The sequence below is a fragment of the Styela clava genome, chromosome 3 (assembly GCF_964204865.1).
Source record: "Styela clava chromosome 3, kaStyClav1.hap1.2, whole genome shotgun sequence".
NCBI lineage: Eukaryota > Metazoa > Chordata > Ascidiacea > Stolidobranchia > Styelidae > Styela > Styela clava.
Genome location: NC_135252.1, coordinates 16,819,232 through 16,834,676, shown reverse-complemented (window position 1 = coordinate 16,834,676; position 15,445 = coordinate 16,819,232). Strand labels below are relative to the sequence as shown.

At 37.8% G+C, this 15,445-nt stretch overlaps 2 protein-coding genes across 2 annotated transcripts; both read left to right on the top strand.

Moving 5' to 3' along the window:
* The first annotated feature begins 5,673 nt into the window (after positions 1-5,673).
* Positions 5,674-12,654, top strand: LOC120343386 (multiple PDZ domain protein-like). The gene has a single exon (XM_039412546.2). It carries the CDS (start codon positions 5,710-5,712, stop codon positions 11,566-11,568), a length of 5,859 nt encoding a protein of 1,952 aa, XP_039268480.2. The 5' UTR covers positions 5,674-5,709; the 3' UTR covers positions 11,569-12,654.
* A 135-nt stretch (positions 12,655-12,789) lies between these two features.
* LOC144421087 (multiple PDZ domain protein-like) lies at positions 12,790-14,749 on the top strand. Its single transcript, XM_078111303.1, has one exon. The coding sequence runs from the start codon at positions 13,064-13,066 to the stop codon at positions 13,442-13,444; it is 381 nt and encodes a 126-aa protein (XP_077967429.1). The 5' UTR covers positions 12,790-13,063; the 3' UTR covers positions 13,445-14,749.
* Positions 14,750-15,445: the final 696 nt, after the last annotated feature.

The following is a 15,445-nucleotide window of genomic DNA, read 5'->3' as shown; positions in this document are numbered from 1 at the left end:
TTTTCTCAAAGAGTAGCCCGCTACCCTAATTTGAGGCTTTCACTGAATGTCGGCCCACCTCTTTGCAGATATACATATTAAACTGTATATAATTTTATCAGCTTTTGTCAAAAAATGTGCTAGACTGGCGTTTTGTCCAGTCTAGCTATTTCATTAATCATTTATTATTGATAGATTTTAGACATGAAATTGAGTGTAATTCTCTTTGCATTGGCTTTACTATCCCTGTATTCTGGGTGTGACGCTGTATGCACTCATGATGATGGAACACAATACAAGACAGGTGAAAGATCTGATACCGGATCACTCATGTGTTTCTGTAAAGAAAGCGGAAAATTTGGGTGTATGTCATTCAGTAAGTATGCTTCAGTAAATCTTTTTACAGTCCAATCAGGGCCGGATTCAGACCATGAGAGGCCCTAGGCTATTATATACATTTGTGAGGCCTCTTCATATTTTTGAGCTCAGAACTTTTCTCTAAACAGCATCACATGTCCTTGCTTAATGTTAAAAATATGGGTGCATTGATTAAACTCTTCGTTAATTTCATTCTCCCCATTCATGGGTGCAAATTTTTGATTAAAAAATCAAAATTTACTTAAGGCAGTTTTGCTTTTAATTTCGATTTCTTTGATCAAACAACTGTTACAATAATTGTAATGTTTATTTACGAGGACATAAGGAATAGTTACAGCCATCAAATAGAGTAAGACTGGGCTACAAAAAAAATTTTCTAGCTCCCGTCAACCCAAAAACATGCAAAAATTCATCAAAATTTATCTGTTCAAGTTTGTCACTCTCAATGCTCAGTGCAGACAACCTTTCTTGCGACATTGTCTAGTTTATTTTTTGATGCTTTTGAGCCATGAGAAAGAGGATTTAAATTTTAAAGGGTTTGAACTTGTCAAGTTTTTAAAAGAATTACAAACTTCGAAACCGAATTTCGAAGCCCTAGGCTGCAGCCTGCCTAGCCTATTGGTAAATCCGGCCCTGAGTTCAATGTATATTCCTGACAATCATAACATCGACTGGTCGCTGCTTATGCGTCGTTGAATAGTATAGCTCAAGGGTGTGCAACTTTTATTACAGGAGGGCCAGATTCAAGTAATTGGGTGAAGCCGCGGGCCGTACTTTTATTTAAGGTATATATAATTTCTAGTAGTTGAAGTTTTTGCTAGCTAGTTTTGCCAATATTACAGTGGCACTCGGGTACTGGTATAGGCTTTGCGACGCAAGGGAATTGGAATTGCTCGAACGTACCAGAATAACTAAGCCATAAAACTCGTTTTGCGGGCACACCGGAAATTCTCCGTATGCCGCACAATATTTCCTTGCTGGGCGCAGTTTGCACACCCCTGGTCTAGTTCAATGCCCCACATGTGCCCAGGATAATGACCATGTACAGTCGTCTTTAGTCTGATAAGGAAAGTATTCTAGATAAATATATCAACATTTTGAATGAATGAATAAATTACAAGAGAGCTACGCCCAAATATATGGACACGTCCGTTCGCAGTACAGTACGGTGTACCGTACCGTCAGATCACAATCTACAAATATATTCACACCAAGCGAAGCAGTACAGTAGGACACAAAATGGCGTCCGATGTCCGCAGTACGTTTGATGACGTCATAGCAAACAAAAACAAATCTCACAGAGCTAACAGAAATATTTAAAATGAATAAAAATAATAGCCTTCTGGGGAAAAATTTTATCTTCAACCACTGAAAATTTCAAAGCAATTGGTCCAGTATTCGAAGAGAAAAGCGGATTTTTAATATTTCCACTAGGTGTGTTATTCTGTGTCAAATAACAACAAGAACAAGAACAACATAATATTGAAACGATCGTTATGTCCACTACCTGTCCAATAATTAATTTTGCTCCAAGTTGAATTCGAAATACTGCAGACACTCCGGGAGAATTCGTACCAAGATGACGCAAAACCTGAGCAACCCTAACCCGGTACACATACTATGTCGGGAAGTGCGCCATATTGGTACAAATATTTCGGGAGCTCCAAATGGCGTGGCAGACGGCATTGATAAATCATTATTTTTCTTTAAGAATGTATTATAGATTTACTTCGTTACGTAGGAAAGAAAACGTTATTGAAATCAGCTAACCAAAGAGAACTTAGCGCAAAATTTTGATCCTGAATGCATATGCAGATGTACGTCTTTTTTTAAATTTCTCACAACAATGCCTCTCCTTTAAGATATTGTCCGATAGTCAAACACGAAAATCGACAAGGCTGATTCAGAGGTAATACATCGTTGAGGAACAAGAAAGTATACGCCGATTTTCAGCTAATATGATAATGAAATTTAAAATGTCTGATTTTGTGTCATGATATACGTATTACAGTTACTGAATTCAACGCCAGACCCAGCATAGAATTTGTTTTATATTTAATGAGTTTGAAGAGAATTAAGATATTCGTGAAAGGTTACTATCTCAAAAGTCATAGAAATTGTGTCGAGTTTATATAAAATTTGATCAAAATGTTACAATTCAGGCAGTCTATTCCTATCGCGATTGAAACACAGAGAGGGAGATTTTAATTGATTGGCCAAACCGAAAATACACATTTATACACCAGTATGAAGTTGCGAAGTATTTTACCCACAACTCCGAAGAGTTATAATCCAAATCTTTTGACAGACACTTCAATGGTACAATTTAAGCTAGTTGTTGTCGCTATGTCACTTCTTTCATAAGTGCAGTTCGATGTCAATAGAATAATAGAGAACTAGATACAGCAATAATATGGCAGTTTGTAATTTTCGGAAAGCATAAAATGAACTCGTTTGACTCTTTTAACCTCTTATATTATTATTTCGAGAAACACTAATCATTATAATAGTCTATAACACTATGGCGTTTTCCGAGGAATGTCTTGTATTTTAATTTTCAAAAACAAAATTACAATGTAGAGAAAAACGAGATTCAACAAATATATAAAATAAGAAAACCGCTATCTATTTAAATATAAATAACACGTTCTTATTCAAAATATCTGCAAAACAAAAGTTATTAATCATTTAAAACATATATAGGAGAGAGACATTTTGCTATCGAATAGGTAAAACAAATTTTGCGCCATTGACTAGATCTTATTTTAGGGGAGGGCTTATATTAAAATCATTTTCAAAATTCAGACTAGGGCTTATTTTCAGGCTAGGTCTTATTTTCGGGGGAAACACGGTAGTAAACAAACATGAGAGATATTGATCAAATTGACACCAAACCTGTATTTTTATGCTAATTTTATTTAATTGTGTGGCAAGTAACTCTGATGACCCCTAAATGTCGTATGTTGCCTCTCATGTACCAAAATCATCTATTTATTCATTATTTATATGTGTATGCATACCTGGTATCTTGCTTTGACAAAACGAAGTGAACTCTCTCTCACTCTCTCTTTTTTTGACTTGGTTTAATCGTAAATATATACTACTGCGGTTTAATTAACACACATACAAGAGAGCTATGCTCAAATACATGGACACGTTTGGAATAAATGAAAGTGATAGCATAAAAAATTTATCTTTCACCACTGAAAATTTGAGAGCAATTGGTCCAGTAATCAAAAAGGAAAGCGACTTTTTAAAAACGTGTCAAGGAACAAGAACAACAACAAGAAGAAGAGTGCCAGCATAAAATGCAAAACGATCGTTATGTCCACTGACGTGTCCAAAAAAGGAAGAATGCTCGTGTTATACATTGAGTACCAGTAGGTGGGGTCCAAAACCTCCAGTCCAGCGCAAAGTCCTTATATATATATTGGTCCAGAGGAAAGAAAACTTCAGAAAATTCCTTGCCAAGGATCGGCGGTTGGCGATGCTGGTGTCAGTGGTGTGTAGGATTTTCATATTTATCATTGTTTAATTGAACGTTATTGTAGTCAAAATTATGAAACTGTTTAATTACAAAAAAATGAGTCAATTTATTCTGATTCGGCACTAAAATCTCTATACGAAAATTCCGTTCGGCATTGGAATTTATTGGGCAAAAAAAGAAGATACTTTGATACGAAAGTTACTATATACCGGTACGGTACCTCGACGACGGACAACTGTTGGGAAGGAGTTGTTTTTGTAGACAAGTTGTCGGCCTCCCCCAATACTGCAATGAGTATTTTGAAATTCTGAAAGAATTGGATTTTTGGTAGATGTAAGATATGATTTTTTGTCTTAATTTATTATTAATAGTCAGATAGTGTCAAATATTCATCTGCAATTTGTCATTTTTTTTTTATAAATATTGTACTGGTACCGGTACCGGTAGGTAACTTCAAAAATTTAATAACCTTAACCAACTGGATAATATGTATTTGAATGAATTGGATAATACTTATGCTAAATTCATGAAATATACGATGGTGATGGGAATTATATTGGAGGGTAACATTTAATGGACTATACTATGATGGGGGCTCCCGAAGTATGCGAACCAAGATGGCAGACATCGGAATGTAATATAAATATGTAATAAATAAATATAAATATGTAAATCCTATAATATGTGTACTAGGTTAGGGTTAGGCCATAATTTTAGGTTTAAATACTACGGGAGGCTCTTGGCTAGTCTTCGAACTGATAATATGACTAAAATTAGGAAAATTGGAAAAAAAATTATCGCCTAACCCTAACCTGTTATCCATGTTACATTCCGATGTCCGCCATCTTGGTTCGCATACTTCGGGAGCACCCTATGATGAATATTATTGTTTTCTTGCTTTAATAACAAATATTAAAAAAAAATTTGGAAATGTCAAAATAGCGTCATCCTATTAGATGTGAAAATATAAGCTTACTCTAGTGAAAAAGGATAAGCAAGCGCTCATCAAATAGTAAAATCACTGATTTCGGAGCATTCTAAATCATAAAAATCTACAAGTCGACGTCTTTCTATTCCCATTGTTTGGGACATAACTGAACCAGGATGGTGATCTTGGACTTGGTGACGATTTTCTTCATGCGAATATTTAAAAAAAAACGTTCAGCTTAGCACACATGTAGCACGTTCACAACATGCTTATGTTTTGTATTTGCTTTTTTGAAGCAATTCGAATGTAGCCTTCTCATTTTTTACAAGCCTTTATTCCGCCATCGTCATTGCCACATCAGTGTAAATGTTATTTGTTGACAAAGGCCAAAATGAAGTCAACGCATTTACTGCACTTGTTGTTAATTTGGCCAGTGCTCAAAAATTTTTTGTATTATGCAATATTGTGTTCACGAATCATATTTTATGTTAACACTTCCTGTCTTATATTAAAAGTATCAATATACCACTTCATTTAAAAGTCCTTTCATAATGCTGAATATCAAAAGCTTGAGCACGTCAATTTTCCTAGTCCTAGCACAATATCATCATAATGATTTAGTTTCCTGCTAACCGTAAGAAAATTATTCAAACTACCGGTACTTTTTGCTAATATTATACTTTTTACATTTTCTGCTTTTGTGGAAAAGTTTTTGGTTATGTTTTTTCTGAATCTGAGGAGATATATATGAAGAAGATAGGTAAAATCAGTGTTTCCATATTCCCTTGTTCTTATCAATTTTTTACCAATATTTCCTGTTGCATGAAGTTGTGCTGCAATTATATTGCCCAGAACTTATCACTTTTGATAACTCATGTATGTCACATTATCTAAATGATTATATTTTTTATCTTATGCAGCTTGTTATACTAAAAATATGCCTACAGAAAGTGATTATGACAAATGTGCAGATATCCTGGTTCGTCTTCAGGAAGGTGTATTGAAGAAAAAGTCATTGTCGAAACATGCACCAGTTATACGTCAACTATTGAATCTTGTTGAAAGTCCAGCATTTCGTGAAATATCCAAATTACAGGAATCATTAAAAACACTCAGTCAAGAAGCAAATAAAGAGGGATTTGATGTTGAAAAACTCGCTTTTTCACCAGAGCATGGAGGATTAACTCTTGATGGAAAAAAAATTGAGCCTATGAAACAACCTGAAATTCAGGAAACAAAAAATGTTGCAGAATTCTTGGATCAAGCAGCTCAAGGACGAGAAACTGAATTAATTGAATTGGTTAAATCTGAAAATGAAGGTTTAGGTTTCAGTGTTGTTGGATTAAGATCAGAACACAGAGGAGATTTGGGAATATTTGTACAAGATATAAAACCTGGAGGTGTGGCTGATCGAGATGGTCGATTGAAAGAAAGTGATCAAATACTAGTAATCAACAATCAACCTCTGGCGCCCAATATTTCTCACCAGCAAGCTATCGGTATACTTCAAAGAGTTACAGGTGTAGTGGAATTGCTCATTGCTCGAGGAGGAATCCCACAATCACAAGAAGCTGCACAGTCTGATGCAAGTCCGCAGCTATCTCGATCATCATCTGTGGTTAGTTCAATGTCACAAGCATCTGGCGCTCTTCCTGACACACAATGGGCTGAAATTGAAACAATAGAACTTCGTAATGATGGTAGAGGACTGGGATTTGGTATTGTTGGTGGAAAAGCCACTGGTGGGGTCGCTGTAAAAACTATTGTTGATGGAGGTGTTGCAGATCGAGATGGTAGACTTCATTCGGGAGATCATATACTAAGAATTGGGGATACTGACTTGCGTTCAATGGGTTCTGAGCAGGCGGCAGCTGTTTTGCGACAATGTGGCACCATTGTTAGACTCGTGGTTGCTAGGGGTGCTTTGGATGGTGAAGATATATCAAACGTTGAAGAACAAGGGCTTGAAAATATACAAAGATCTCGTCGTTCCTCTAGTTCTACATCAGTAACTGTAAGCATTTCAGATGATGAATCTGAGGTTGGACCTCCCATCACTCGAGATATGGAGTATTTTGATGTTGAATTAATAAAAGATTCTAAAGGGCTTGGGATCACCATTGCTGGATTTGTTCAAGAGGAAGGAAGTGACAATGAAGATGAGGATTCTACAGGAATTTATGTGAAGAGCGTTTCAGCAGGATCTGCTGCAGATATTGATGGAAGAGTACATGCTGGTGATCAAATTGTTGCCGTGGATGGGCAGCGTCTCGACGGACCAAATATGTCCAGTGATGAAGCTGTTGAAATTCTAAGGTCTACTGGTGTTGTTGTCAGACTGACCATTGGTAGGCCAAGAGGTGTTCATGACACATCCAGATCCTCAAGTAGTGATAGTTTGCCAGAATTAAATGCACCTTCCATAAATAACTGGGATGAAATAGAAAAAGACATCAGCAAAACCATAACCCCAGCAGAGCTAGATAACATTAAAGCTCGTTGGCAATTAATCATGGGACCACAATATGACATTGTGATTGTGCAAATCAAAAAGTTCAGCAAAACAAGCGGTCTCGGAATAAGTTTAGAAGGCACTATTGATGATAGTGAGCAACCTCATCATTACATCAGATCGCTATTACCTGAAGGTCCTGTCGGACGAAGCCAAATGTTACAGCCTGGTGACGAACTCTTAGAAGTGAATAAATCTCGCATTCTGGGACTTCATCATATAGAAGTAGTCACTGTAATTAAAGAGCTACCTTTGGATGTGTGTATTGTTTGTGCCAGACCTCGCAGTAGGTTGAATATTCCACAGATGCGGGATTCTGTAATACTTGAAGAAAGGGAGGGACAGCTTTTTGAAAGAAAACCATCATTTGACAATCATGTCGAAATGATGGAAGACCAAGGAGATGAAAGTGTTTCCGATCATGAAGAGGATGCAACATATGATGAAACTCCCATTCCACAGCCAGTCTCACCTGTTCACAACATACAAGAATCTTCAGAAAATGAAGAATCCAGCAGCAGTAGCAGTAGTAGTGAATCTGAAAATGAAGAAAATATGATGGTACTTGTTCCGCCTCCAAAAAAGGTACAAGTTGTCCAAGAACTTGACCATGATATGGATAGTGCTTGGGAAGATGATATCACTGTCATTGAGTTAGACAAGGGGAATGAAAGTCTGGGTTTCAGTATATTGGATTTTCAAGATCCGGTGAACACTCAGCGTACTGCAATTCTCGTCAGATCAGTTGTTAAAGACGGAATTGCTGATCGTGATGGCCGTCTTCAACCTGGTGATAAATTGATGTTCGTAAATGATGTGCCGTTGAGAAATCACACCTTAGACACAGTAGTTGGCGTGCTAAAAAGTGTTGCACCTGGGATTGTTAGAATTGGGGTATCAAAACCGAAGCCTCTATTCCGAGTTCTGCAAGAAAGACAAGAAGAGATGAAACAAGAACACAAGGAAGAGATTCATGAAGAAGAATCGATCTCATCTGAAAATTACGAACAAGCAGAAGTGCAGCAACGATCTCCTTTATTTGTTGAACCTTTACCTCCACCGCCAGTAATCCAGCATATTGATGAACCATCTTCACCCAGCTCGACTTCAAGTGAAGAGCAAAACGTCGTCTCACAGTTTAGCTATGAACAGAAATTTCAATACCCAGAACCACAGCATCAAGAACGATTAGTAGGATATCCAGAAGAATTTGAAAGAATAGAGGAGCAAAATTTCTCACACGAGTCTCAACCATTTATGCTTCCCTCTCCACAACCTGAACCACAGCACATTCCTCCTTCAGATAGACTGTCTTCACATAGTGGTTCAGAGGTCAGGTCACCTAGCATCATTACTCAGTCATCTGCCGAAGAAAGAACAATGGAGGTGAAACAAATGCAGGTTTCAGGTATGACTGCGATTGCAGTTACAAGCAGTCTGGCATCCAGTCCACCACAAGGAAGTGCCAAGATATTTGAACCACTTCAATACCCTGACTCATCCAGAACACATCCCCCTCCACCATCTCCACCCCCTCCTCCTCCATCTTTTAAAATCACGCCTCCCATCCTAGCACCGCAAAAGCCAGCATATTCAGCTCCATCTTGGCAAGAGGCGGAAGAGTCTAGGAACATGCCTCTATCTGCGGAATTATACGAGAAAACAGTTCATATAAAGAAAGGTGGTGACGGACTCGGTATTACAGTCAGTCCAGACCGAGATGGAGACGGACTTACTGTTGGCTCCATAAATGCCGGTGGAGCGGTTCACAAATCACGTAGACCAAAACTTGGTGATATTATCAGGCGTATTAACAATGACTCTGCAGTGGGGCTTGGTGCGATGCAAGCACGCGCTTTAATCAGGAATCACACTATGTTCAGCTCTGATATAACGATCGTCTATATTCCAAAAGAATATATTAGTGCGTATAAAGAAGGTCTGCCTCCACCAAGAGTTGCCTCGCCTGTGTCTTCCATTCACACAGATGATGAACGGCCCAGTAGTGTAGCTTCCATCAAATCCAAATTTGAGCCTCCGAACGTGCAGAAAGAAGTTAAAAAACACAATTGGAAATTAGATGAGATAAATCATAAATATGGTCATGCAAATGGTGAATTACATTATATAGAGTTAGAAAAGGGCAACAGTGGACTTGGATTAAGTCTAGCAGGAAACAAAGAGAAATCTCAGCAAAGCATTTATGTTGTTGGAATCAATCCTAGTGGTGCCGCGGCTAAAGATGGACGTGTCAAAGTTGGTGATGAACTCCTTGAAATAAACGGCATACCTCTGTCGGGACCCAACACTCACCAAGTTGCTCTATCTGTTATCAAAGCCGCTGAATCAAAAATAGGAATTGTTTTATGCCGAAGTAATACATCTGTGACCCCATTGGAGCATGCAAAGAAAGAAAAGCTAGTTTCACCGGCATCCTCATCACATACATTAGAAAAAGAGCAAGCTCTTATTCCTGCACAGGCCATATCTCCTGAAAAAGTAAAGAGTCAAAGCACATCGTCTATTTCATCAGAGCATCGTTCAAAATCAAGATCATCAACTTCAAGCAGGAGTAGTAGAACTTCCTCTCGTAGTTCTGAAGTTTCAGCGCCACGTCCTCAAACAAGAGTGATCAAGCTAGTGAAGGATTTTCAAGGATTGGGTTTCGCAATATCTGAAACTTCTAGTGGTATTGTGGTGCAGTCAATCGCTGCTGATGGTACAGCTGATAGAGATGGACGATTAAAAAAGGGTGATTTTATCCTTGCCGTTGATGACAAATCACTTGAGGGAATGTCATATGAATCTGCCGTTAAAGTATTAAAGGATGCAAGAGGAACTGTAAAGTTGGTGGTTGCCTCGGAACCTGTAAAATCTGGCAAGCAACAATCTGGTAGAAACAGCAGTCAGCCAGATCCATTGATTTGCCCCATAGTCAATGGTCATGAAACATCAATTGAAATCATCAAGGGGAAATCCGGTTTAGGTGTTAGCATTGTTGGTGGAGCAGATTCCTTACTTGGTTCAATATTTGTTCACACAGTTTATGACGAAGGTGCTGCAGCGAAAGATGGAAGAATCTGGCCTGGAGATCGTATTTTAAGGGTAAATGATCATGATTTAAGATCTGCCACACATGATCAAGCTATTGAGGTGTTGAGAAATACACCAAGTCGAGTCATGCTGACTATTTTGAGAAATGACAACAATGATCCTCAAAAGCCAGACATTTATACTTTTGATGTTTTCTTGGAAAAACGACCAGATAGGGGTTTGGGTTTGAGTATCCTTGGCAAAGGTAATGATGGAGGTGTGTATGTAAGTAATATAGTACCTGGTGGGACAGCGGCAAATGAGGGCTCAATCCGACCTGGTGATCAACTCCTTGCTGTGAATGGACAAAATGTGCAAAAAGCAACACAAAATGATGTCGCTGCAATGCTGAAAAATGCTATTGGAAATATTCACTTCAAGTTAGGGAGGTCGCCTGATACTCCAACACCGACTAGTCCAAATCCTGTTTTTTCTCCTTCAGCAACTTCAGTCACTTCTCAATCGAGTAGAAAATCATCGCGTAATAATTCTGGGGCGAGTGGAAATGGATCAGCGAAAAGTGACGAACGCTTGGTCGAAATATGGAAAACACCAACACAACCTTTGGGAATCAGCATATCAGGAGGCGTTGGTTCCCCTCTTGGAAACGTTCCGATATTTGTTGCTATGGTGCAACCGACTGGTGCTGCGGCCAATAAACTGAAAGTCGGAGACAAAATATTGAGCATTAACGGCCAGTCAACCGTAAACAAAACACATGATGATGTAGTGAGAATGCTAAAAAGTGGAGATGATGCAATTGTTGTATTGAAAGTTCGGCAAGGAGGACAAGACATGCAAGCATTGGGAGAATATTTAGCTGATAACGCTAGCACTGTATCAAGCAGAGTTGTATCATCGTCTTTCGGTTCAAACGAAGCACTCTCACCCAGTATGGGGTCTGATATGAATTATAATGAATCAAGATGCATTGACATTAATCTGGACAGGGGTCCTGAAGGTCTTGGTTTCAGTATAGTTGGCGGCATTGGTTCCGTACATGGAGATCTGCCTATTTTTGTAAAGTCTGTGTTTGATGTAGGAGCCGCTGCTGTTGATGGAAGACTAAAAAGAGGAGACAGAATTATTGCAGTAAATGGTCAGAGTGTGGATGGATGTACTCATGAAGAAGCTGTTACAGTTCTAAAAAGAGCAAGAGGAAGAATTGTGCTGAGAGTGATGCCATCATAATTATCCAAATCCATGCCATCAGTACCTTGTGTATCTTCATATAAAACAATAATCATGACACCCAAATGTAATAATGCTATTTATCTATAAAAGTATATTGATTGATTATTCCTTAATGTAACAATATTAATGCATGTTGTGTGATAGTCGAGAAATCCTTCATTTGCTTTCTGATAAGTTTTGGATATCCAATATATTCTTAGTTGGAATAATTATGATGTCGAAATGGTTGACTAAAAGTCTAATGTAATTTCATACCTCCACTCCTAATGAGGCTTTGGGCAAGAAGCCACATAGATATATGGGACCAAAATCATTTTAATTCACCTGGGTAGTAGCGCAAAACTGACTAAACATGATATGATTCGTATTGTATTTTGCCACATTTCAGTTTGTTATGATCTCTTCTATATTTTGTTTGAGTAAGCTATCATTTTTCAGTCTATGTTGCCTTGTTGAAAATATTGCTTTTAAATTTAATTCTGTCATTTTGATATTTGTTTAACTTTTTATTTATCTAAGTGAATGGTACATAACTTTTGGTACTGTATTTCTCAAAATTTTCTGTATCACATGATCTGTAAAACCCATGTCTTTACCAATGTAGCATCTACACGTTGTCATATATTCATTTTTTCCCTTATTGTCATGGTACCTTTATTATTTTCTACTGTCCTGAATCTGTCATTGTATTGAAAATCCTAATCAAATTCTATTGGTGAATGAAATTTAATCATCGAGGGGCCAACTCCAGGAAACTTTTTAATCAATGTTAAAATTTTCTGTGCTGGGGACCAATTTGAATATATTAGTAATTGAGGCGACTACAATATACTGCATTGAATCATGGAATTTTATCTTGGTTGTACAGTGTTGTGTCCTGTAAATTGTTAATCATATATTGAAACTTTATTTTTCTATACTGCTTGCAACTTCATATATTATTGTGACCGGTGCTGCTTCATTTATTGAATGAGAGCTCTTTACTTTTTATGACAAACTTTATGCTATTTTTATTAACAAACATGTTTTATTAACTAATATGTTATGATCATATTTTAATGCATTATAAAGGTTCAACACTAATTTCTTGTCTACAAAATGTTAAACTTGGGTTGGGTAGCGGAAAGTTGATTAGAAAGACCTATACATGGGATTATACAGTATACATGAAAAAGTAAAGAGTCAAAGCACATCATCTATTTCATCAGAGCACCGTTAGAAATCAAGATCATCAACGTCAAGCAGGAGAGCGAGATTTAGAAAAACAAGCATTGCGACAGCGATAAAAATATACAGGAGTAGTAGAACTTCCTCTCGTAGTTCAGTAGTTTCAGCGACGCGGTCCTAAACCAAAGTGATCAAGCTAGTGAAGGATCTTCAATGTTTGGGATTTACTATTTCTGAAACTCCCAGTGGTGCAGTCAGCTGGTAGAGACGGACGAATAAAAAATGCGATTTCATCCTTGCCGTTGATGACAAATCACTTGAAAGGATGTCCTATGAATCTGTTACAAATGCGAGGGGAACAGTAAAGTTAGTGAATGCATCAGAACCCGTAAAATCTGTTGAAAGCAGCAGTCAGCCAGATCCATTGATTCGCCCCATAGTCAGTGGTCAAGAAACAACAATTGAAATTATCAAGGGCAAATCCGGTTTAGGTGTTAACATTATAGGTGGAACGGATTCGTTACTTGGTTCAATATTTGTCAACAGAGTTTATGATGGTACTGCGGAAACAGATGAAAGAATCCGGCCCGGAGATCGTATTTTGAGGGTGAACGATCACGATTTAAGATCTGCCACACATGATCAAGCTATTGAGGTGTTGAGAAATACACCAAGTCGTGTCATGTTAACTATTTTAAGGGAATGACAACAATGATCTTCGGAAGCCACATAATTGAGTACCATTGGCAAAGGTAGTGATAGCGGTGTATATGTAAGTGATACATTATTTGGTGGAACAGCGGCAAATGACGGCTCAACCAGTGAGCTATTATTTTTTAGTCTACGTTGCCTTATTGAAAATATTGCTTTTAAATTTGAATCTCGATATCGGTATAACTTTTATTTGTCAAGTCGTAGTAGTATATATTTACGGTCAAGGGAATGGTACATAACTTTTGGTACTGTATTTCTTAAAATTTTCTGTATTACACAATCTGTAAAACCTTTGTCTTTATTCACTAATGCAGCATCCAAGCATTGTTGCATATTCATTTTTTCTCTTTACAGTATTGTCATTATACTTTTCCTTTTTCTGCCGTCCTGAATATGTCATTGTATTGAAAATGCCAATTAACTTTTATTGGAGAATAAAGTTTAATCATCATGGGGCCATCAACTTTTTAATCGATGATAAAATGTTCTGTGTAAGAGACCAATTTGATTATATGGTAATTGAAGCAACTTCCACAATTTATCGCATTGAATCGTGGAATTTTATATTGGTTGTACTGTAAATTGTTAATCATATATTGAAACTTTATTTTTTTATACTGCTTGCAACTTCATATATTATTGTGACCGATGCTGCTTCATTTTTCGTCTTCAAAGTGGTAACCTTGGTGTGGCGGTGTTTAGTTAATTAGAAAGATATATACATGGGATTATACAGTATAGATATATATATGTATCAGCCGGGATCTGTGATAGAATGTGTACTTAATTCCCAGGTCATTAACGCCATTGGAAACAAAATCTTGACTTACTCTCTTGAAACGAATTACCAAATTAAAAAAATTCAACTCAAGCAAGCTTTGGAATAATGAAACAATTTTTACACTGCAAGCTTTGGCGTCACCAGGCTCTCAATTCGAGATGAATTTTGTGAATATCGTAGGTTTACAATCCACTCTTCAGTCTTGTAAGTTAAGCTTGTCGCGTGAGGGCGATGAGGATGCGCCGGCTTGCGAGATAATTCAGTCGCCCACGCCTGTCTGAAGTTGATCAAAGTGACTACAGTATAACTTTGAAGTTGATGACCTTGTGTGCGGATTACAGTACCGATACCGTACCAGGATACTGTGTCGAGGCTTATTTTAACATTAGTTTATTGCTGAAGAATACGAGCATCTGTTGATTCACGCAAATCAAAAGCGTTCAAATTTTTGAATTCAAACAAAGCTGTCTAGGGAAACCAGTAATACCAATGGGCAGATGGGAGAGAAACGGGGTCTCGTGTAGTTTCGTACCTAACGTACTTCTAGTGGGCGTAGCATAACAATTTTTTGATATGTCAATCCTAACCCCCATCTGATTACGCCATCCAAAAATTAAATCATTACGACATCACAATCACGTCATAGAGCTTGCCAAATATACGCACCGAAATGGCATTGGCGCCGACGATAAAGAACTGGGGTCTAGTATAGTTTAGTACCACAAGTACTTCCAGTGGGCGTAGCATAACGATTTTTGCATATTATGTTATTCCTCACCTGACTATGCCATCCAAAAATTACGTCACTACGACGTCACCATCACGTCATAGGGATTGCCAAAGTACCGTAAAACCGGCTAACTTCGGATGATTTCACTATATTTTGAACAATATCTCCGCCGCATGTTGTTCAACTGAAGCCAAATTTGGAATATAATACATTGTGGCTATTCTCGTCTTGATAAAGTCGGTTCCATATCCATCAAAGCCTTTTTTCATTGAAATTATTGTCTTTATTCGTCTATTCTAAAATTATCTAACTTCGGATGGCCACTTTTCTCTTTGCGTCAACTCGTCGTGAGAGAGAAATGTCTGCGTAAGCAATGACGCGTGACAACGTCGCTGAATAGACCTTACGCCGCCACGACCTGTCTTGCGTGTTGAATACTGACGTTTGTACGTGACGTTACTCTCGCCGCTTCGCGAAGCCTA

Excerpts from the sequence above, each read along its gene's own strand:
- LOC120343386 (XM_039412546.2), top strand. The coding sequence starts at position 5,710 with ATGCCTACAGAAAGTGATTATGACAAATGTGCAGATATCCTGGTTCGT.
- LOC144421087 (XM_078111303.1), top strand. The coding sequence starts at position 13,064 with ATGTCCTATGAATCTGTTACAAATGCGAGGGGAACAGTAAAGTTAGTG.